Source organism: Podarcis vaucheri (genome assembly GCF_965113315.1).
Source record: "Podarcis vaucheri genome assembly, chromosome: 14".
NCBI lineage: Eukaryota > Metazoa > Chordata > Lepidosauria > Squamata > Lacertidae > Podarcis > Podarcis vaucheri.
The window spans coordinates 29,856,280-29,879,783 of NC_138752.1; the positions used below are offsets into that span (position 1 = coordinate 29,856,280).

Sequence of the window (23,504 nt, forward strand, 5' to 3'; positions counted from 1 at the left end):
TTCTAGCCCCATTTACCTGGGAGTAACCCTACTGAATTCAGTAGGAATCACTTCCAAGTAGACATGTTTAGGTTTGTACTGTTATAGTCTACAGAATGAATGGGTATTCTGTGCTTGCCTCCACCAGAAAAAATCCTGGTTTGTTTTTTCTTTTTCTTTTGGACTGCAGGTTTCTTACCATCCAGCATATAACTGGGTGGGGCTGGAACAAAGGGCAGAAATAGCAGAAGTGTGGAGCGTGGGCTGCTACGGAAGGCCCAGGGTTGCTACCAGCTGCCTGCCCGCCCACCAGTTCAACAGTCACCTCCCAACTTCATGCAAAGCAGGCTCTTCCTGGAGTCAAGTTCTCTTCTGCGAATCAGCTGGGGGCTTTCCACATCTGCTGCATGCTGTGTTGCACATTTTGCTCACAACCCAGTGAAGGGGAGGAGTGGCACTTTGGGAATTGAACACAATTCATGCCGAGCAGCAGGGCACCAAACTAATGCGCTGGGCAAGGGCCCTTTCTCATTCTAGGGTTTAGCCAGGGACAAGAGTGGGGTGCTGCTGCTGCTGGGCACAGCTGGCTGGTGTGGGTTTAAGGTCCTCTGTGGCCTGATGGAGGATGGTGAACTGGGGGCCAGCAGGCTTAGAGCTCCCTGGAGGACTGCTGCCCCCTTGTGCCCAAGAGTCACTGCAAGGCCAACTGGGAGCTCTTTGAGGAGTGTTTTAAGATAAGGGAGTCAGCTAAGGAAGACAGACCCTGCCTCCATGTAAGTGTAGTACGGCAGGGACCTCAAATCACTCAGACCCCCAGCAATGGAGGAACGAATTTTTTATATTGTACAGTTCAAGTCACACCTCTTAATTAGCAGGTAATTAAACTTTTGCTTCAATCTGCAGAGGGTCCAATCTGCACGCAGTCTACTGTGCCTATCAAATCCTGGCTGAACCCCGTGGCTCAGAGTAAGCCAGCAGCAAGAGCCTGAGAGCTGGCAGGAATCTGCACTCATACATTAAAAAGGTTATGCAGATTTATGCAAATGTGCTTCAGCATTCAGGTTCTGTACTTGAATGTTTGTAACCACTTCCTTTCTTGTGAAGCTTCCATTCGCCTGGATAGCTTCTCATCTTCTCAGAAGCCATTCATTCTACAGGTACCTGTGAGACGCGGGTGTCAGAATGGTCCACCTGGGCTGCCCACAGCCACACAGTCTTCTCTTCGCCAGCTGGGAGCAGCTGCCTCAGCCTCCATGGGGGGTCCATGACAGGTCCTTCCCCATGCAAGCTGCAAGCTTCTTTTCCTCCTTTTGGAAATGCCATCCTGCCTATATCACACCTTGAGTGGAATAAGTGCAATAAAGCTGGATCATATGGATAAAATACTTTAATGCTCGAATGGTGTTGCCTCAGTCACTTGGCGATACTTCCTGGCATCCCCATCACCAAAAGCAGTCCCAGAGCGTCCCTTTATTCAGCCTGCTTCCCCTCCTCTCATCTGATCTCTGGCAGAGGGCACAGGAAGTCACACCACCATGCAGAGACCTTGTTGCTTGCTATGGATATATGAAGCAAGACCACCTTACATGTATAGAAGCAGCAACAAAAGAAAGGCAGGCAGACTGTTCTCTGCAAAAACCAAGGCAGTGCCTGAGCAAAAGCTGGCCACTTGCTGGATTCAGAGCCTGTCAGCAGGCAGAACCGAAACACTTGACAGGCAGGTGTGGAATCCATTGCAGGTGACTGTCCAGTAACTTGAGCCCAAGAACAGCTGGTGCTCCAGCCCCCAGCCCAATCTGGGTCAAGAAAGAACCCATCTCCCTGAAGGTCCCATTCATGTCAGGTGCCAAACGCAGCCCCTTGAGTCCAGCAACTTGTCCTCAGAGTTTCCACACAGATGCAGGCCTACAAGCAGGAAGGTGCCTCTCCTTGCTGGCCTTTGGCTTAGTCCTATGTTGGTAATAAGAGCCCTTCCCAACCTGGGCTTAAAGGGGATGGTGAACACCTTTTGTCTCTCCTTTAATTCCCTCTCCCATACATCCTCCTCCGACTGCAGTCCCATAGCGCCTCCTCCCTGAACCCCCAAACCCTATATGTGGTTGGTGCTGCTTTCCTATTTACAGCATAGCGGATCTCTGGATTTAGGGAGAATTCCACCTGGAGGAGGTCACTGCCTGGTTCAGGTGGAATTAAGGAGGTACAAGGGGTCTCAGGGGTATGAAAGGCCTTTGTCCCTGGCCACATCTTCCCTAAAGCATCCATCGGAAGCCACCTGTTGCATGTCAAGGTCCGCCCTGAAGGGTGCACTTGCCCAGGCCAGGTCTCTTACTTCCTGAGCCCCCCAGCCAGGGAGAAAGAGGACCCTGCTCACCCCAGTGGCTGCTGCGGGGCTGTCCTGGACAATGCTGAGCAAGGGCTTGTAAGGGGACTGCCCATCTAGGCCGCAACCAGCGCTGCCACTCTTGCCCTGGGGGGTTGTGCCTTCCTGGAGAGCTGAGCTGAAGGAGCGGTAACCAGCCAGGAGGGAGGCTGCTGGGCAGGGGCCAGACTTCCCTGGGGCATGCTGGGAGAGGCTGCCTGGCCTTGCCACTTGCTCTGCAGCTGCCATACAGGAGGAAAAGCAAAGCGAGTCTTGGGCTTCTGGGAAGACACCCTGGAAAACAGGGTGCAGGCTGCCAGTCACAGGTGCAAGGCAAGGCCCTGAGTCATGGCTGAATGGCTGGATTTGGTCCCTGAAAGAAGAAAACTCCTCCTGCTCCTCCTCACAGACCTGGCTGAAGCCGGCCATGGGCTCCGCCACCAGGCTGCTGAAACACTTGTAGCCAGAGGGCTGGGGGGCGGCTGTGCTGCCGCCACCCCCTTGCAGACAGAGTCTGTCCATGGTGACGGGTTGTGCCTCTGGGGAGAAGAGGCTGTGGCTGAGGGGCAGTTCCAGGGCAGCACTGCCTGGCTGGGACGAAGCCACTGTCTCTGTGCTGGTGTTGTGATAGACAGGTTTGGAAGAGGTCTCCAAAACACCACAATGCTTGTCCAGCGGTGCATCTTGAGAAAAGGAAAAAGCACTCTGCATGTGCCCCAGAGCTTGGTCCTCGAGAAGTGGGTGCTCATCCAGGATACCGGTGCCCCCACTGCTCAGGTCCCCACTGAGAAGGTCCCTGAAGAGCTTGGCCACGGTGTCTTCATGAGGGACCTGGCAGTCTTCCTCTTTCTGAGTTTCTGGCTTGGTAGATGCAACGCAGTTGTGAATATGCACAGGGTGCTCAAGGCCCATGTTTCCGAATGGCACTACCGCTGCTGTCACGCCAGCAGCCACTTTGCTCTTGGCGGGGTTCGGAATCTGGTCCCACCATCCCTTCTTCACCCTGCAAAGCAAGAAAGCGCCACCCGTCAGTCCTTCCCGGCCCTCAGAAAGGGAGAGACAGGGCTCTGCAAGGGCTGCCTCCCCTCCGAACATCAGGAACCAATCTTCCGCCTCCCGGGGTGACTAGCAGCCAAATGCATGGCTAAAAACACCACGTGAGAGAGCTGAGGAAGACTGTTTGGCTGGAAGGAGGATGAGGAGAAGACTCAGAAGGGACAGGGGCTGCTTTCCTCCTCCTTTCCTGTCAGGGTTGCAGGAAAATGCCTCTGCCACCAAGGCCTGCAACCTTCAAGCAGAAGTGACCATTTTTTTATTTGTTTTGCTGTGGGCAAAGGGCAGCCCTGGAGACAACACCTTGCAAGGCACCCAAGACCTACCTGGTGACGCAGAAGAAGCTGAAGGTTGCCAGGGCCATGATGAACACACACAGCAAGGGGATGAAAATCCAGAGGACAGAAGCAGACTTTGGCTCAATGTCTGGAAGGCAAGAAGCATTTTGGTTATCTGGGTGTACAATTCACCCTGATACCTATGGGAGGCAGGCTGGTTGGCTGGCTGGCAGACAGGCACCCACCCACCTGGAAAGGGGGCACAAGATCAGGCTCAACGCCCAGAAGCCTCAGTTGACAAAGGAGCCCAACTCACACAGCTGGAAAGAATTTCAGGTGATTTGCAGTATTAGGGTTTTTGTTTGCCTATTGCCTTGTAGGGATGTGGTGAGGTTCATTTGTTGGTTTTAGCTTGTCTCTCTATATGTTAGGGGAATTGAAGCCTTCCAAGTCCTTCTTCTGGCAAAGGAGTTTCCCAAATTGGGATGTGGGGATGGGCACCGACAGGCACATTTAATGCCTCATGTGTCTGGTTTCTCCTGCACATGCTAATCTAACCTTTAACCCCCTCCTGCAGTTTCAAGCTGGTTTCCCTTCAGCCAGACTTACCTTGGGCTGGGGAAAGAGGTCCTTGGGTCACCCAGCACCACCAAGGTAAGGGGCAGGCAAGATTTCTACTGCTTATTATTCATGTAGCACCATCACCGCACACAGAGCAAGAGAAGCAAGAAGGTAGGTCTCTGTCCCAGGTAGTCTATCATCTCACCTTTGACCAAGGAAAAGACAACAGGCAAGGAGAAGAAAAGAGAGGAGAGCAGAGGAGGTGGAGGAAGCACAAATACAGCTACAGGCAGTATACCGTGAAGTTATATGCAGAGAAAAACCAGCAGATAATGAGCTTGATGCAGGAAGAGGGAGCACTGGTGGTAGCGGGGCCTGATGTGCTGTGGCACCACACTGAACTTGCTAACTTCACCCAGGGGTCTGCAGCAGAGCTGCTTTTAGCAAGCCTACCCAGGACAAGCAATCAAAGTCACTGTGGAATCTTGAAGATCTTTCCAGTTATTTGTCTCTAGGCAGGCAAACTGCGACTGCCCCCTGCCTCTCCACCTGTGTTGTGCCACTGATCGCTTAGTGCATTTTCATGCAGAACATTGTGCCACCTTCTTCTACCAAAACAAGTCTTCCAAATGACTAGTATCGTGTGCCTTAGTCTTCAGAAAGAGGTACTGTCTACAGAAGAAAATTGTGATGAAATAAGTGAGAGGCCTGCAGTTTAATTCGATGTCCAGCTTGACTGGAAAGGCAAGACCTCAGCAATGCGGGAAAAATGCTGTCGCTCACTCAAAGGGGCTGGATGGCGCACAAACATTCCTGCGGGTGGGGTGGGAGTATTTCACAAATCCAGAAGGTTTACAGAATCCAGAAAAGAGAGAGCCCACAATGTGGAGCCCAGAACACGAAAGGAATGCCAACTGAGATGCCAACAGATTGTTAATAATAAACAGGTGCCTTGCGCAGCCCCTGCCCTAAGCACTTACCGTTTTTCCATGTGTACTCAGCGCTCCAGTCACTCCAGTTGCCCCCGAACAATTCAATTCTCTGCCGCACTTTTGCAACATAGGTGGTTCCTGGCATGAGGTTATCGTCGAAGATTTTATAATGAAAGCTGTGCGTAGTGTGTTTGTGTAACTTTGGGAGGGGGGAAACAGAAGCAAACAGGTTTACATTATGTGAAACACTGGGAGGGGGTTCTTCTGGTGAGTGGAATTCTTCTCTTTCCCAACTTTCTATGGAGGAAGATCATTTTGTGGTAGAAAAGCTTTTGGACTATTATGTGACAATGGACAAGGCAATTAATTTCAGAGAACTGTCTCAAGACAAGCTGCAATGGAAGCTTTGTAGATGAAGTCAAGGGGCTTGAGACCAAATGACAGAAGGCTCCAGGGTGGAAGGATCTCCTTCCCTCCCTGCTGAGTCTGGCCATTTCCCACCTGAGTGGCGGGGGGGGGGGGGGCAGCCACAGCCAGGGACCCAGGGCTGGGCTCATTCCTCCATCCAGGCAAGCAAGCAAGAGATGCAATTCAGCTCAGCCAAAGCACTAGGAGTGTGTGGAACAGGACTGAGGTGGGGGAGGCCTGGCCTGGACAGAGCCCCCGGGGCCAGGTGAAAGAGGCCTGGAGGGCCGCATCTGCCTCCCTTCCCTTAGGTTCTTGGGGGCTGGTGGCCCTGATCTCAAGCCAGCCCACTGCTCTTGTGTGCCCCCCTGGTGAGGGGCATATAATCATTTGCCAAATACATCTAAAGGCTTTTGGGCCTGCAGTTCGCTAGATCTACAGAGTTGCCCAAGGAAAGTGTTAAGGAAGGGCAGGAAGGAAGATGCCATGTCAACTGGCATGAGGCAGAGCGGAGGGGGGGCAGGGGGCATTCTGAGGCTTTCAGGGGCCCCAACACCTCAACCTCTGCTCAGGACATAGAAGGTACCCCCCCCCCGCAGTGTATGTGATTGTTTTAGCATTTTTAATTTTAGACTTAATGGCATTTTTATAAATTTTTTATAAATTTGCAGCACTATTCCAGGTGATTGTACAGGGAGGAGCATGCTGAGAAGGTGTGCCTACCTTGTCCATCTGGTTTATAGGCCAATAGGCAACTTCATATTCTGTTTTCGGATTTTTGTGAAGAACGTTCCCTTCTTCATAGTCATCTGCCCAGGTGAAGATGTACGAGTCATTCTTCCTGTTAACAGTCAGGTTGACAAGCGGTCGGGGTTTTACTGCGTTTGGGAAGAAATCAACAAAGAGAAAGATGTGGGGAGGCAAAAGAGGTTGGGGAGTGCGCCTGCTCCCCACACAGAGCAGCCAGTTTGGGCCTCTGGTTTAGAAGGAGGGGAAGGTCAAGGCAGCAGGTCCTTCTCCCTGGAAGGACAGACACACACTGTCACCTCCTTCTCTTAATTCCTTCTCACTGCTGCTTCGCACCATACCGTTTCATGGCAATGCTGTGTCACACATTAACAGGATGTTTTCCGTGTTAGAAACTCAGATATATAAGCTAGGTACCAAAAGGCTCCTTAAACCAAGGTTACAGTCACGAAAACAGAATGTCTAGTTGGCATTTTGGGCCAAGCAGCTTGATCCCCAAAATTTGTTCTGATCGTGCAGATAAAACATCACAGATACAGTTCTAAAGGGTGTGCTGTCAGTGTGTAAAAGAGAGAAGAGCCAAGGCAAAATGCACCTGGTGCCTGGCAAATTTCGAATGCTTGATGTTTTGTTCTTATGTTACCGTGTAGGAAAGCACCCTGTGGCTTTGATGTGGCTATAGAGAAACAGGTGGCCGGCAGGTGTGGGCGAGTAGCAGGCTGTGTCTATTCCAGGTGACCCCCAACATGCATAGAGAGGCAAACCCCTCAATCCATTGGGGTTTTCCACAGTTGCCACATATTGCCCTGCTTTCTTGAATTCTGACGCTTCTCCTAAGCTCTTCAACCAGTTCCCGGGAGTAGCTTTTGCTCTTCTAGGCAGCCATTTTCTCTCTCTCCATCAACCTCTTCCAAACTGGAGTATCCCCCTCCAGGCACCTGAAGAATAAACCTGCCACCATTCAAGGTGGTTGCTTTGCCTAACGGACGAAGATGGATGCAGGGGGGCTAAAGAAGGTCTCTGAGCATTGATTGGTGCTAATCAGGAAGACAAACCCTCCCTTCCCACCCTGCTCGTATGCTGCTCCTCTTGTCTTGTACTTCAGAGCAGCCCCCAGGAATGCGCAAGGAGGGTCTGCCAGACCAAAGGATCCCTTACCAATGTCATCAGGGTCCACACTCGTCATCTTCCAGATCTCCTTCTCGTTGGCCTCCAGTGAGAAATGATACTTGTAGTTATGCAGTACTTCAGACTGAATGGTGCAAGTACACTCGGGGGTCACACCCAGGCCTCTCTTGTTCTTAGGAGAACATTCCCATGATTTCCTGGAACAATGGCAAGAGTTAAAAGATGTTTTCAAAGTAGACGATGCTCAGATCATTTCTACCACAGCCTCAATTTGGGAAAGCTCAGCCCAAGTGAGAGAGGGGCTTTGCAATGCTTCCAGCTGCACCAGGCTGTGGATTCTCCAGACCCCCAGGAAAAGTTGCAAGTGTGTAAGAGGGGATAAATCTGTGCACCTTGAAAGCTCTCCAACAACAAATGATCCAATGAAAAGTATAATGAGAAACCTTTCGGATCCAGCATTTCTTATTCTCGGTTTGGAAAACTCAAAGTGACTGCAACTCAGCTCCCAGAGACATTTTGTAAAGAACCCGCATACATTTTCGGGAAAAGGTTTGGGCTGGCTACTCCTCCCAGGGTGTCTCAGAGAAGGCAATGCCACCACAGATGCATTCTGCAGCCCTGATATCAGGAGCCACCAGGGCTGGCAGTCCAGGCCCTCAGACTACAGTCCCCAGGATGGCGAGGCCTTTATATTTACCTGCCATGTGTTAAGGGCCTCCTTCTCTGTAAGAGAAGCACTGTGGCACAAGTAATGCTGAGCGAGGCCCAACAACGTTAATGTCACTTCTTTTAATTTCTCTCACTTTTTATATTATTATTACCTTACCCTGGCAAGCTTTCAGGAGGGCACCACCAGCCCTGAAAACACCTAACAGAGGAAAGAGATCTGGGGGCAGTTCACATGTTTCACAGCATGACCTACCCTTGGTCATAAACTGTACTAGTTGTTGCAACACGCAGGAGGAACTCCTTGGGGCAGTCGGTGGAAGCATCCACTTCCCAGTGACAAACCACTTCAGATTCATAGTCTGTGAGGCAACTTGGCTGGATGTCCTTTGAAGACACGGCTAGGAAGAAACAGAAGAGTTTGCTTGAGTGCCAGGCTGACACCAGCTGTTGTGCAGTTTTCAGAGGAAGGCGTTTTCCTGAACGAAACTTACTTATTCAGAGGAAGAGTCCAACACAGGCCTACCCAGAAGGAGCCTCCGCAAAGCCCCACTCCAGCCCTCCAAGGTGCCACTGTGTGTTAGTCTGGAAAAGCCTTAGAAAAAGACCTTCCAAGCCTTAAATTCTCCATAATAATAATTTATTATTTATACCCCGCCCATCTGGCTGGGTTTCCCCAGCCACTCTGGGCGGCTTCCAACAAAGTATTAAAATACAGTGGTCTGCCTTCAGATGTCGTCTAAAAGTTTGGTAGTTGTTTTTCTCTTTGACATCTGGTGGAAGGGCGTTCCACAGGGCGGGTGCCACTACTGAGAAGGCCCTCTGCCTGGTTCCCTGTAACTTGGCTTCTTGCAGTGAGGGAACCGCCAGAAGGCCCTTGGCGCTGGACCTCAGCTGACTGCTGCTTCTTTTTCCTCCTCCAAGTACTTTGGGTTGCTCACCTCACCATTTATAATGCTCTCCTAAGAACATGAAAGTAGCCCTGCCGCAGGCTCGGGCCAAAGGGGCCCATCTAGTCCAGCATCCTGCTCTCTCAGTGAATGACCCGATACCCCAGTGGGAAGCCTGAAAGTGGGATTCAAGCGCAAGAGACTCCCCAACTCCTGTGGTTTCCTGTAACTGAGTTTTGGAAGCGTTTCCGTGTCTGTTCTGAATCTTCCAACATTAAGCATCACTAGGTGTCATTGACTTTTAGCATTATGAGAGAAAAAATAAAACTTCCCTATCTCGTCTCCTTATCTGCTGCTGCTTACCTGTCTAAAATTTCTAGCAGGGTTGTTCTACTTTTCCGCCACCCAAGCCACTCCTCTGCTTCTCACAGTGCATTCCTGGGCATGTCTACACAGAAACAATTCCCACTGAGTTCTGTAGCAACTTGAAGACTGAAAGGTCTATCATTCCAAAGCTTAGGGCCTTAGGCCAACAAGAAACTATTTCTTCTTCTTCCGGCAACAGACTAAGTTCCACTGCTGGAACTTGCTGCAAAATGCTCAGGCAGGATTGCAGCTTGCGAGATGGCATCTTTGCCACAGTCTGCTTCCTTGCACCGCTTCTCCTGCTCCTGGCGTTCCTACAGCAACATGGCCCCATTGACCTCCCTGCTCCAGGCTGAGCCAGGACATCTCCAGCTCAGCTTGCGCAACTCTCCGGATGTTTATTTTCCTATCAAACACACACAAGGCAGCTTCGCCTCTAGTTTCGGTTCCTCAAAAACAGCAGAGGGAGCAAACTTCCCTTTTCATCTTCAGCAGAAAAGCCACAAAGAAATAAAACAGACTAGATGCTCCCCAGGAGGTGAGGGGAGATGGGTGGCATCTGTCCCCCAAGGGAGAGGGAGCCCCTTCTTGCCAACGCAGCCACATTCCTACACTGACTCGGGAAACTCTCTCACTCCCCATCCCGTGAAATCTCAGGGCAGACCTAGTCGACTCCCTCAACATGGAAGCAGCCATGAGGAAGGACCACTCTGTCTCCTGTCCTCATAGTGGCCAACGAGGTGCCCCAAAGGGAAGATGCTCACAAACAGGAGCAACTCCCCCCACTGCTGTTTCCAGTAAGTGGCATTATTCAGAGGCATTTACTGCCTCTGATACTGGAGGGAAAACCATCATTGTGGCTAGTAGCCATTGGGAGACCTCTTTCTCCACCTCTACTGTGGATTTGTCTCATCCTGTCTAAGTTGCCCAAGTGAGAAGCCATCACTGTCTCTTGTGGAAGTGAGTCCCATAATGTTTTAAATGTGTGGGGAAGACCTTATTTTTGTCTTCCAACACCCTTGGACGTCCCCAATGAGTTCGACTGTTAAGGAGGGAGGGGGAGAAAAACATCTGCCCAATAACCGTAAAAATTAAACTGTTGCACTACTAAAGAGAAGTAGGAAGGCTCTCCTGATGCAAACAGGGGGAAGACAGAGGAAAAACCCACAGACTCAAGAAAAACAATAGAACCACAGAATTGTAGGGTTGCTAGTGACCCCACCTAGCCCACCTGCTTGCAGTGCAGGAATCATAGCTAACAACTGGGCTCCATGGCCTGGCTGGCAGACTGCTCCACCTCCATTGCTCAGGGACAGAGCACCTGCTATGCATCCAGAAGGTCAAGGTTCAATCCCAAATGGCAGCATTTCCAGGGAGGGCTGGAGAAACTTTGCCTGAAACCTTGGAAAGCAAGGGCTTATAGTCCGTGTAGATCATGGGTAGGCAAACTAAGGCCCGGGGGCCGGATCCGGCCCAATCGCCTTCTAAATCCGGCCCATGGGTAGTCCGGGAACCAGCGTGTTTTTACATGAGTAGAATGTGTCCTTTTATTTAAAATGCATCTCTGGGTTATTTGTGGGCCATAGGAATTTGTTTTCCCCTCCCCAAAATATAGTCCGGCCCCCAACAAGGTCTGAGGGACAGTGGACCGGCCCCCTGCTGAAAAAGTTTGCTGACCTCTGGTGTAGAAAATATGGGCCAACCAACAACTCCCCCCCCCCCCGCCTGCAGCTGGACACTTACTGATGATGGCAGGAGGAACCTAGCCTGTTTATGGAGACAGGAGGATAAATGGGGTGCGTGTGGTGGGTGCCTGGCTTATTGTAGAGATTCAAAAGCTGCAACGACTGTCCTAAGGGTATGGTAGTAAAACCCAGGGCAACCCAAGACCCAGCAAAACTTCTTAAACACCTCCTCACCAACCAACAATACCAGGAATTAGAGCCAGAAATACTCCTGGCACAGGAGTCAAATCCTAGGGGCCGATGGATCTCTTCTTCCCCCCAGTTGATGGGCATTGCCTTTCGAATGGTGTGGGTGCACAGCATCATGTGATCGATTATGGGGCGAGGCTTAAACCCCTCCTACCCCCCCCCCCATAATATTGTATTCAACTTGGCACGCCTGCTTCGTGGAAACCTGACCCAAGCAAGCAACCCGCCCAAGCCTTGAAAAGCTTCCAGGCGGCTGAACCTCGGGTCCCCGCCGCCCCTCGGGGAGTCTCTGGGTGCGTAACTGCTCCGGCCGGGGGAGCCTCGCTCTCTGCTCAGCTGGCCGCGCCCGGACTCTCCCTGCTGCTGCCGAGGGAAGCGGCTTTCCTCCGCGGAGACTTACTGTGCCAAAGCGAGCAAGCGAGGAAGACGGAGAGGAGGAGGAGGAGGCCGGGCTTCCTCCGGGGGCCCCCGAAGCCCATCCCGCCGTCGGCCATCCGGAGAGTCGGGAACGAAGTGCGCCGGGCTCTGCCGGGAAGAGGCAACAACGTCGAGCGGCCAGCTACCCTCCTTCTGCCAGTGCCAGCCCGGCCGCCAGCGCGGAGCCAGGCGAAGCGGAGCTCAGGAGACGCCCGCCCGCCCCCGCTTGGCTTGACCTGGCTGCCCGTAGTGCCGGAGCCCCTCCCGCTGCTGCCTGCTTGGGCGACGGGCTGCTCCACTCGGTGGGTGGGGAGGAAGGGCGGGCCTCCCTCCGCGCGTCCCGGGGCGGCTCTCTGAGCAAATTCGGCCAGCGCCCGCCTCGTCCCGCTTCCCCCGGGGTTCCGGCCAGCGCTCGTGGCGAAAGGGAATCCCAGAGGGGAGAAGGCCCGGGGAGGGGGGGACGACAGGGAGCCCTTCGCGACTCCCCCGCTCCAGCCCACCTGGGCCATGCGCCCTCCGCTGCTACGGCTGCTGTCCGGGAAGCGCTGGGTTACGCCCCGGCCCTCCTCCTGGGGCGCGGATTTGCATGCCGTGCCCGGCCCCTTCCCGCCTTTGCGGGGAATTCCCAGCCAGCCTGGAAGCCCTCCCTGGCGGGGCTCGCACCAAACTCGGCTACAACAGACTGCGATCGGTGTCTCCTGAGCATGTACAGAGTGCTCGCGGCGCGGGAGGACCACGCCAGCCCCGTGGTGTGTGCGCACAGCCAAGTCAGTCCGGGCTCTGGAGTCGTGGCGCTGCAACCCTTTTGGTCTGTTTCAGCTGCAGCTGGGCTCATCTACTCTTATTACATTTCCTATAAGAGCAGGTGAAAGTTGACCAGGTAGATCATTGGGGGGGGGGGGAGACGCAGGAGTCTATGGGGCCCAGGAGGGGTGCTAAGAAGGAAGAGGTGGGTTTTTTGGAAGTAGAAAGGTAGGAAATTGCTTAACTGGTGCTTGCATCAAGGTTTCCACATGCACCTCCTCTTCCCACTGAACAGTACTGTCATTGGGATGCAGTTACTCATTGACAAGTTAGCCAGTGTGCTGGAGTGGATCTTCCTTATTTAGACCTTTTCTGTATTGCCTAATTATAGATAGGCAGCCACGCCACCTTATACTGTACTAAGTCAGACCATTGTCTACACTGATTGGCAATCGCTCCCCAAGGCTTTCAGGTAGGGTGTGTCTCAGCCCTACCTAGAGATGCTGGGGAAAAAATGGAATGGCAGAAAAATTTATTTGAGTACGCTGAGATGGCAAGTCTAATGGGGAAAGTTAGGAATCATGGCCACCAAAAAATTAACACAGAATGGGACAAATACAGACGAGGCCTTAAAGATCGTTGTAAACATCTGAAATCTGAAATGACTCCTGCAAGGTGACATAACTTATGGATATATTAGATAAATATAAATTAGATGTTATTCAATAAGCAGTTAATATAGAATTGTAGAGGACCCACGTTCAGGTGGAGGGAAGTCTTGTTACTTTACTATATCTTTGATGGAGAGTGATAATTGGGATGTATACTGAAAAATCAATAAAGATTAAATGCAATTTTTTTTTATTAAAAAAATGCTGGGGACTGAACCTGGAACCTTCTACATACATACAAAGCAGACACCACTGAGCTGCAATGACCCTTCCCTGACTACAGTGGTACCTCAGGTTACAGACGCTTCAGGTTACAGACGCTTCAAGGTTACAGACTCCGCTAACCCAGAAATAGCATCTCGGGTTAAGAACTTTGCTTCAGGATGAGAACAGAAATCGTGTGGCAGTGGTGCGGCGGGAGCGGGAGGCCCCATTAGCTAAAGTGGTGCTTCAGGTTAAGAACAGTTTCAGCTTAAGAACTGACCTCCGGAACGAATTAAGTTCTTAACCAGAGGTACCACTGTATATATAAAAATAACTATGTGAACTCTAAAGCAGTATGCTGAAAGCGACAGGTATTACAGAACCACACAATAAAAGCATCAGGACTAGTTTATGATAAATAAATGCTGCTATCAATTCCTTCACCTTCGGATACATCTCCCCACTCAACCCCTCCCACCAGCCTGGGCTCAAACAAACACAGATCACTCCAAAAATCTCAGAAGAAAGGGGGCTTCCTGGAACCTGCTGACACTGCCCTAGTCTTGCTTTTACGAATAGACCCCATGCAGACTGTACTGTGTCCTGTTCAGCATTCAGCTTACTTGCACTGCACACACCCGGGTCCAGGAGGCAGCAGGTTTCGTTTGGTGAGTTTCCTGGGGGATCCAAAGGGTGATGCATAAAACTGAGCATAGAGGTGTCCTTTCCCTGGCCTCTGCATCTCTCTCATCCAAGGACCTTGGGCCACTTGCCATTTCTCAAGCTAGCGTACTTCACAGGGTTTCTGGGAAGGTAAAAGAGGATTCTCGCATGCACAGCACCCCCATCTCCTCAGAATGACCTTGCTCCCCTTCACCCCACACCCCTCGTTCTGGCCTGAGTTGCAGTTCATTTCAGTGTTATTGAGGTCAGCATGTATCTGTGAGAAACAGTGGTTTGGTATCTGTCCATCTTCAGGCGTGTTCTTGAGGAACTACGGTACGTGGCACAGAAACACACATGCACAACAAAGTCTGTGTCATAGCTGTCAATTTTCAGATTTGAAAATAAGGGATCAGCAGCCTCACCTGTCCCGGGGACAGTATACGGGATATCTAACAATCCGAGATAGCGGGAAGCGGCGCTGGAATAAGGGAATTTCCCGCAAAAAAAAGGAAGGTTGACAGCAATGGCCTGTGTTAGTGTACTCTTTAATATAGTTCAGTCCAGGTATGAGGCGGGAGCCTTGCAAAGATTGTGCTGCCTGCCAAGTCAGTTCCTGGAAGGGGTAGAGGCATAGGGGGCCCAATGAGTTATTCCTTCCAAATCAACTTTAAGGGTGCCAAGCACAACTACCTTGGACCTCTGTGTGTGAAATTTGGCAGGCTTCATCCCCTGAAAAGGGGATGCTAAGCTCACAGATTCCACCCATTTCTGCCTGAAAGGAGAAAAGGGTTAATAATTTGGTGCTCCCCTAGTATTGTTTTCTGTTATCAGCAGCCCAATTTACAATAGCCCAATATTGGAAACAAAAGTGTAATTAAAGGCACTTCAAGGATAGACACTTTTGGTGATGTTGGCTTCCTTTCTTTTCCTTTATAAATGAGATGGAAGATACTTTTATTCCACTTTCAACACAGGAATCTCTGTGGAGAGGCTACTTGAATTGATAATACATAACTTATTGCATGTGCACTATGTACTACGTATGGAATTTAATAAGAATGGACTACTGGACAAGTTAATGTAGTTGTGTGTTCTTGTCTTTATTTAAATGAGAAACAATAAAAATCATTGGGGTGACTTCAGAAAGAGGTATTGTCTACAGCAGAGAATTGCACTGAATTAAGTGAGAGGCCTGCATATTAATTTGATGTCTAGCTGACTGGAAATGCAAGACCCCAGCAATGTGAGAGAAATGCTGTCGCTCACTCAAAGGGGCCGGATGATGCACAAGCATTCCTGTGGGTGGGGTCGGAATATTTCACAAATCCAGAAGGTTTACAAAATCTAGAAATAAAGAGTCCACAATGTGGAGCCCAGAACACACAGGGATGCCAACACATTGCTAATAATAAACAGGTGCCCTACCCGATCCACCCATCTGTTTGCCAATATATCGGGATGCTCCAATCACTCCAGTTGTTCCTGAGGAAATAATTTTTCTGGCGCACTTTAGCAAAATGGTTTGTTGCTGGCATGAGACTCCCTATGGAAATTTTAAGTTGCATGTCCGTCGTCATGCGTCTGCGTGCCTTTGGAGGGGGGGGGGGAAACGAGAAGCAAACAGGTTTACATTATGTGGTCCTTCCCACACCACAGGAAAACACTGGGAGGGGGTTCTTCTGGTGAGTGGAATTCTTCTCTTTCTCAACTTTCTATGGAAGGAGATAATTTTGGGATATGGTAGAAAATTGCTTTTGGACTCTTATGTAGCAATGGACAAGGGAATGAAAGCTTTGTAGATGAAGTCAAAGGGCTTGAGACCAAATGACAGAAGGCTCCAGGGCAGAAGAATCTCCTTCCTCCTGAGCCTGGCCATTTCTCACCTGAGGGGTGGGGGGACAGCCACAGCCAGGGACCCAGGGTTGGGCTCATTCCTCCATCCAGACAAGGAAGAAAAGATGCAATTCAGCCTAGCCAAAGAACTAGGAGTGTGTGGAACAGTAATGGGGCGGTGAAAGAGGCCTGGAAGGCTGCATCTGCCACCCCTCCCCTAGGTTCTGTGATCCAAAGGAAAGCAATGGCTTGGGGCTGGTGGCCCTGATCTCAAGCCAGTCTACTCTGAGAAGTCATAAAAGCCAACACACTGTTCTTATGTGTGCCCCACTTGTGAGGGGCATAAAATCATCTGCCAAATATATTGTTATAGATTTAGGATAAACCCTAGAAATTAATAAATGCTACTCCTGTAGTGATGGCTGAAAACCACATATACTGCCCTTTTCTCAAATGCAGCTCTGCACACTGGTCTGCATAGGCAACTAGGGCAATCTGCCTGTCTATTTTGCCACAAAGAGCAGCTGAACATATGTATTGTTGTGTGCATATGGTGGTGGTGGGGGGGGGGCAATGACTTTCACTAGAACAAATGGATTCTGTGAATGGTCCTTGATAGACATCAGAGAGAACAATGAAGGCACTTTCTCATGCAGAGCTGCCCAAAGAAAGTGTCATGGAAGGGCAGGGGAGATGCCATGTCAACCAGCATGAGGCAGAGCAGGGGGGTGGGGAGAGGGGTATTCTGAAACATCAACCTCTGCTCAGGACACAGAAGGTCTCCCCCCCCCCCCCAGTGTATGTGGTTGTTTTAGTATTTTTAATTTTTGTTTTAATGGCATTGTTTTAACATGGATGAGCTTACCACCCTGGGTTCCCTTTGGGAGGAAGGGTGGGATATAAATGTAATTAACTGATAAACAATAATAAATTTGCAGCACTATTCCAGGTGATTGTACAGAGAGGAGCATACTGGGAAGGTGTGCCTACCTTGTCCTCCAGCATGCCGTCTTGCCCAAAGGCAACTTCATAGTCTGTTTCCGAATTTTTATGGAGAATGCTCCCATCATTATAGCCATCTTCCCAGGTGAGGATGTATCCACCATCCCCCATCTCAAGGTTCAGGTTGACAGGCTGTCGGGGTTTCACTGCATTCGGGAAGAAGACAACAAAGAGAAGGATGTGGGGAGGCAAAAGGGGCTCCTGCTCACCTCTCAGGGAAGACAACATGGGCCTCTGCTTTGTAAGGAAGGGCTGGTCAAAGCGGCAGACTTTTCACCCTGGAGGACAGACCTCAACCTCTCCAAGTTCTCTCCAGAACTGGAGTATCCCCCTCCAGGCACCTGAAGAAGGGGGCTCTCCATTGCAAAGGTTTCTGCCACAATAAACCTGCCACTGTTTAAGGTGGTGACTTTGCAGAGCGGCTAAGGAAGGTCTCTCAGCATTGATTGGTGCTAATCGTGAAGACAAATGATCTGTGCCCACCACACTTGTATTCTGCTACTCTTGTCTTGTTCTTCAGATCAGCCTCTAAGGATGCACAAGAAGGATCTTGCAGACCAAAGGATCCCTTACCAATTTTACGAAGGTTGTTAATCTTGAGAGCCAGTGTGGTGTAGTTGTTAAGAGCGGTGGACTCGTAATCTGGTGAACCTGGTTCGCGTCTCCGCTCCTCCACATGCAGCTGCTGGGTGACCTTGGGCCAGTCACACTTCTCTGAAGTCTCTCAGCCCCACTCACCTCACAGAGTGTTTGTTGTGGGGGAGGAAGGGAAAGGAGAATGTTAGTCGCTTTGAGACTCCTGAAGGGGAGTGAAAGGCGGGATATCAAATCCAAATCCAAATCTTCGTCTTCCAGATCTCTTTCCCATTGGCCTCCAGTGAGAAACGATACTTGAAATTATCTCGTATTTCAGACTGAATGGTGCAATTACACTTGGGGGTCACATCCAGGCCTCTCTTGTTCTTAGGAGAACACTCCCATGATTTCCTGGAACAATGGCAAGACTTAAAAGATGTTTTGAAAGTAGACAACACTCGGATTATTTCTGCCACAGCCTTGATTTGGGAAAGCTCAGCCCAAGTGAGAGAGGGGCTTTGCAATGCCTCCAGCTGCACCAGGCTGTGGATTCCCCAGGAAAAGTTGCAAGCGTGCCAGATGACATAAATCTGTGCACCTTGGAAGTTCTCCAACCACAAGTGGTCCAGTGAAATGAGAATGAGAAACCCTTTGGATCCTGTGTTTCTTATTCTGAGTTTGGAAAACTCACAGGGGTAAGGAGGGTACCACCAGCACCCAAAACACCCAACAGAGGAAAGAGGAGATCGGGTGGCAGTTCTCACATTTCATAGCATGACCTACTTTTGGCCAATGAATCGATTATTCGCTGCAACACGCAGGAGGAACGTCTTGGGGCAGTCGGTAGAGGCATCCACTTCCCAGGAACAACCCACTTCGGAGTCATAGTCTGTGAACCAACGTGGCTGGATGTCCTTTGAGGATATGGCTAGAAAGAAACAGAAGAGTTTGCTTGAGTGCCAGACTGACACCAGCTGTTGTGCGTCATCTCCAGATTTTCAGAGAAAAGCAGTGTAGGAATGTTTTACTCAATGCAACTTACATATTCAGAGGAGGCCTAGCCAGAAAGGGCCTCTGCAAAGCCTCACTTTGGCCCTCCAAGACTCCACTGCAGAAAGGGATAGAATCTCTGCTCTACTCCTGTTTTTTCAGGCACAGCAGTAATTACAGGGGGGCTAGCCAGGTTTTTTTGCCCCGAGTGAAGCCTCCAAATGGGTGCCATTGAGGCTCTTAACCTGTGTGTGCCAAGCTGTGTCTTTGACAAGGGTGAAATAAAGCCTAGATCTGAGTCTGGCCGAGGGGGACCTTGTGTGTGTGTGTGTTTTGTGTGTGTTTTGTGTGTGTGCATATGTGTGTGTGTGTATAGTTTAAAAAAAATACTCCTGGGGTAGAGAATGCATTTTGTCTGAGTCTGGAAAGCTAACTCTGCCTCTGCCTTAGAAAAAAGACCTTCCAAGGACAAGCCTTAAATTTCTATGTTGACTGCTGCTTGTTTTTCCTCCTCTGGGTGCATTGGGTTGCTCCCCTCAACGTTTATAAAGCTCTCCTAAGAACATGAAACTAGCCCTGTCACTTGATCAGGCCAAAGGGGCTCATCTAGTCTAGCATCCTGTTCTCTCAGATGCCCCAGTGGGAAGCTTGCAAGCAGTATTCAGACACAAGAGACTCTCTACTTCCTGCAAATGGGATTTGGAAGGGTTTCCATGTTTTGATTAGAGGCAGAGTATGGTCATCATGGTGGTAGCCACTGACAGTCCTGCCCTCTTTGAAATTGGATTAAAGCCATCAAATTTGTTGGCTATCATTGCCTCCTGTGGGAGCAAGTTCCACATTTTAACTCTGTGCTGGATGAAGTTCTTCCTTTTATCTGTTCTAAATCTTCCAACATTAAGCATCACTAGATGTCCTTGACTTTTAGCATTATGAGAGAAAGAAGGAAACTTTTCTCTATCCAGGTTCACTCCCCCTGCTTTGCGAAATGCGCAAGCAGGACGCAGCTTATCTGAGCTAGTGGTGCCCCTCGGTTCATTTCCTTGACTGCTTCCTTGAGCCACTTCCTATGCAACACAGCTGTGCTCCAGATTGTGCCACGACATCTCCAGCTCAGCTTACTCAGCCCTCCAGAAATGAAACAGCCACAGGACTAGCACCTCCCCCCCCCCAGGGAAGGGGCAGTGTCTGTCTCCCAAAGGTGAGAGGCCCTTCCCAACTGCCCAGCCGCTCTCCTGTACTGACTCTGGGATATTGATCTCTCTCTCCTGCATCCCCTGAAATCTCAGGGTGGACCAAGTGGCCTCCTTCAAGATGGAACTGAAGAAAGCTCTGGTAACAAGGAACCATTTTAGGGGGCTTTCCATTTGGAGTTGTTGCACGTTGAAATGTTAGGAGCTCGCTGCCCTGGGAATTTTATTGAAGCAGGGGAAAGAAGCACAGCACGGAATAAATAAAACCCTTTCCCCTTCATGCTCACCTAAGTGTGGATCTCCAACTTCTCCCCCTCAATTCCCTGAGCCCCCCCTTGCTCTTGCTCCCTACCATAGGAGCCAACTCTAAGGGGCAGAGGGGGCTTTGGTCTCACTGATAAAATATTTGAGAGGGCTGCCCTCCCCCAAGTTGATGGATATTGCCATTCAAATGGTGTGGGTGCACCGGATCATGTGATCAATTATATGGGGTTTGGGCTCCCCCCCTGCCATATTTTATTCAAGTTGGCAACCCTGCTCCCTACCATGGGAGTGGCCAGGCTTTATGTTGGGGGGGGGCAGAACCTGGGTTACTTTTTATTGATTTACTTGATTTCTTTTGCTATACCCATGCCACCCACTGGACTTTCCCCAAGAGGGCAATTCACTCAGCCCAGGAAACAGGCAGCATATATGCCATCCTTTTCCCCACACTCTCGGAAATCTCTCTCTCTCTTCCTCCATCCCCTGAAATCTCAGGGCAGACCAAGTCGACTCCCTCAACATGGAAGCAGCCATGAGGAAGGACCACTCCGGCTCCTGTCCCCATAGTGGCCAAAACCAGATGCCCCAAAGGGTAGAAGCTCACAAACAGGACCTGGGCACAGCAAGAGCAATTGCCCCCACTGCCGTTTCCAGTAAGTGGCATTACTCAGAGGCATTTACTGCCTCTGACACCGGAGGGAAAACAGTCATTGTGGCTAGTAGCCACTGACAGCCCTCTCCTCCTCCTCTTTCTGCATGAATTTGTCTCATCCTGTCTAAGTTGCCCAAGTTAGATGCCATCACTTGTGGAAGTGAGTCCCATAATGTTTTAAATGTGTGGGGAAGACTTTGCTTTTGTCTCCCAACATCTAGCTTCCTTGGACTCCCCCAATGAGTTCGTCTGCTAAGGGGGGAGGGGAAAGAACAACATCTGCCCAATATACCGGAAAAATTATACTGTTGCACTTCTAAAGAGAAGTAGGAAGGATCTCCTGAAGAAAACAGGGGGGAGACAGACGGAGCACCCATGAACTCAAGAAAATTCATAGAATCACAGAACTGTAGGGTTGCTGCTAGTGACGTCACCTAGCCCCTTTGCAGTGCAGGAATCACAGCTAAAGTGCTGCCAGTCCGTGTAGATAATATGGATAATGCAACTTAAGATCCCAAGTCATTGCCCTGCCCCCCGCACACCCAATGACTATGGCTGGACATATGCTGATGGTGGTGAGAGGAATGCAGCCCACTTATGGAGAGGGGAAGAAATGGGGCCGGATGGTGGGTTTCTGGCTTATTGCAGAGTTTCAAAAGCCACTTTTTAGGGCAACGAGTCTCCAAAGGTGGCTTCCACCATGCAGTCATAAAACCCAGAGCAACCCAGACCCAGCAAAAAGTCTTAACTCACTCCCACACCACCCCCAACAATACCAGAAAAGCAGGCCTCCTGGAAACCTGACCCAAGCAGCCTCAGCCCATTTCAACCCGTCCAAGCCTTGGAAATCTTCCAGGCAGCTGAAACCTGGCAGGAAGGTCTCCGCCGCCACTCCTGGCCTCGCTCTCTGCCCGGCTGGCTGCCCAACTGCCCTCCTGCAGAGGGAAGCAGCTTTCCTCCACGGAGACTTACTGTGCCAAAGCGAGCAGGCGAGGAAGACGGAGAGGAGGAGGCAAGGCCTCTGGGGCCCCCCAAGGCCCGTCCTGCCGTTGGCCATCCGGAGAGCTGGTGATGGAATGTGCCTGGGAAGAGACAACAACGTTGATGCCTTTTGAAAGCCTGTTGGCCGCCTCCAGATGCGTGCCCGTGGAGGTAGACTGCCACAGGCAATGGGGGCTCTGCAGGCTTAGCCGAACCCTAGAGCGATCTTCACTACGGAACGCCACCCGCTTACCTGTGTGAAGGGATTAGGGAGCCCCCCTTTTATTCAAGGCCCAACTGAGAGCAAGGCCCAGCCCCTTTGCAACAGTCATAGCCAGCATCCAACAGGCAGAAGCCACGAGACATTGGCCAGTCACCCAGCTGTGGCCAACCACTTGTCCTGCCCTTCAGGCCTTCAGCTTCTATGAGTAGCTGGGAGGAGACTGGGCCAAGGGGGCTCAATGCTAGGGCCCCAAAACACTCACCACTACTGACCCCCTTTCCATGTGGCTTTCCAGGTCTCTTTGCTTTGCTGTACTTGCTGCTAATGCTGCCTGGTCGCTTCTACAGGGAGGCTCAGCCCAGGGATTTTGCTGCCTGGGGGCACAGCAGCAGCAACTCAGTGTATAGCACCTCTGAATGTGGACAGAGCTGGTTTTAAACTTAGGAACCTTTTATTTCAGATCAGTAGGCAGAGCAACTCCCAATAGAATATAACAGCCATGGAGCGGGTTTCTAGAGCTTTTTGAGAGATGGAGGAGTGAGGGATGGTGTTTTCTTGATCAAATCCCCCTCATGCACAAGTCACCCTCTTTCTCTCCCAGCCACCTCAGGCGAGAAAGCCGATGGTCCTCTGCTAAGTTGCTACTACAATTTAGAGACCCCCCCCCCCTTGTTCTGACTGCATTTTCCTCAAACAAGCAATTCAATGCTTCAGGAGCCTGGATAGCAAAAGTTGAACCACATTGCAGTGCTCTCTCTCACACACATTCACTCACCAATACGAGTGGATGGAACCTCCATTTTCTCAGCCACAATGTCGCCTAAATAATAAAACATCCAACATCAAAAACTTCCCTATATGGATCTGCCTTCTAAAATTCCCATTTTTCTTTATTTCCTTGACACCTGATGGAGGGTGTTCCACAGGGTGGGTGCCACTACCAAGAAGGCCCTCTGCCTGGTTCCTTGTACCACCCCCCGAGTGACAGCTTAGCCCCACAACCATGGGTGCCATGCAACATGCATGGCCCTGGTGCCGCTATTTGTGGGTGCCTCGCCCCTTCATGGGGAATTTTGCGGGTGCTGAGGCACCCAGAGCCCCGGGGAGTCGGCACCAATGTTGTATCTTCACTTCTCACAGTGAGGGAACTGCCAGAAGGCTCTCAGAGCTGAATGATGGGGGTGGAGATGCTCCTTCAGGTAAACCATTTAGGGCTTTAAAGGTCAGCACCAACATTTTGAATTGTGCTCGGAAACATACCGTGTACAGTGGTACCTCGGGTTACATACGCTTCAGGTCACATATGCTTCAGGTTACAGACTCCGCTAACCCAGAAACAGTGCTTCAGGTTAAGAACTTTGCTGCAGGATGAGAACAGAAATCGTGCAGTGGCGGTGTAGCAGCAGCAGGAGGCCCCATTAGCTAAAGTAGTGCTTCAGGTTAAGAACAGTTTTAGGCTAAGTACGGACCTCCAGGACGAATTAAGTACTTAACCCGAGGTACCACTGTATTATGGCTGGGCAGTAGTTGCATCAGCTGGGTGGTTTTTTTAATACGTGAGGGAAAATAAGCCTGAGCCCTGACTTTGCAGTGACTTTTCCTTTAACGGTTGGACTGCGACCATTCAGAGTTATACTGAAGTTCTGAGTGTCTGAGCCCACCCCACGCCCTTATGGGGCGGGCAGCACTATCTCCCCCCCCCCTCCAAAAAACCCCCCACCTAACTGAACCAGGACGCTCCTTCTACAAACCATGAGCGTGCCCCTCTCTACTTTGTTATCTTGAGGCCC

General features: G+C 50.6%; 2 protein-coding genes across 2 annotated transcripts; both read right to left on the bottom strand.

Moving 5' to 3' along the window:
- Positions 1–1,348: 1,348 nt before the first annotated feature.
- On the bottom strand, positions 1,349–12,527 carry IL4R (interleukin 4 receptor). Its single transcript, XM_082199352.1, has 7 exons — positions 11,699–12,527; positions 8,365–8,509; positions 7,473–7,639; positions 6,291–6,445; positions 5,211–5,361; positions 3,718–3,817; positions 1,349–3,341 (listed from the first exon to the last, which is right to left on the bottom strand). The coding sequence occupies exons 1-7, from the start codon at positions 12,222–12,224 to the stop codon at positions 2,189–2,191; spliced, it is 2,397 nt and encodes a 798-aa protein (XP_082055478.1). The 5' UTR covers positions 12,225–12,527; the 3' UTR covers positions 1,349–2,188.
- Positions 12,528–17,659: 5,132 nt separating this feature from the next.
- Positions 17,660–23,453, bottom strand: LOC309519220 (uncharacterized protein; the record flags this gene model as incomplete). The annotated part of the gene is made up of 5 exons (XM_082199992.1): positions 23,299–23,453; positions 21,987–22,534; positions 21,483–21,592; positions 18,195–18,339; positions 17,660–17,822 (listed from the first exon to the last, which is right to left on the bottom strand). Exons 2-5 carry the CDS (start codon positions 21,995–21,997, stop codon positions 17,660–17,662), a joined length of 429 nt encoding a protein of 142 aa, XP_082056118.1. The 5' UTR covers positions 21,998–22,534; positions 23,299–23,453.
- Positions 23,454–23,504: the final 51 nt, after the last annotated feature.

What these genes read in the sequence shown, in the direction of transcription:
- IL4R (XM_082199352.1), bottom strand. Translation starts at nt 12,224, where the DNA reads ATGGCCCAGGTGGGCTGGAGCGGGGGAGTCGCGAAGGGCTCCCTGTCG. An exon ending in CGCTTGCTCGCTTTGGCACA is followed by an intron (nt 8,510 to 11,698) that starts GTAAGTCTCCGC and finishes GTTTCTTCCTAG; the next exon opens with CCGTGTCTTCAAAGGACATC. An exon ending in TGTGGACCCTGATGACATTG is followed by an intron (nt 6,446 to 7,472) that starts GTAAGGGATCCT and finishes TCCCAAACGCAG; the next exon opens with TAAAACCCCGACCGCTTGTC.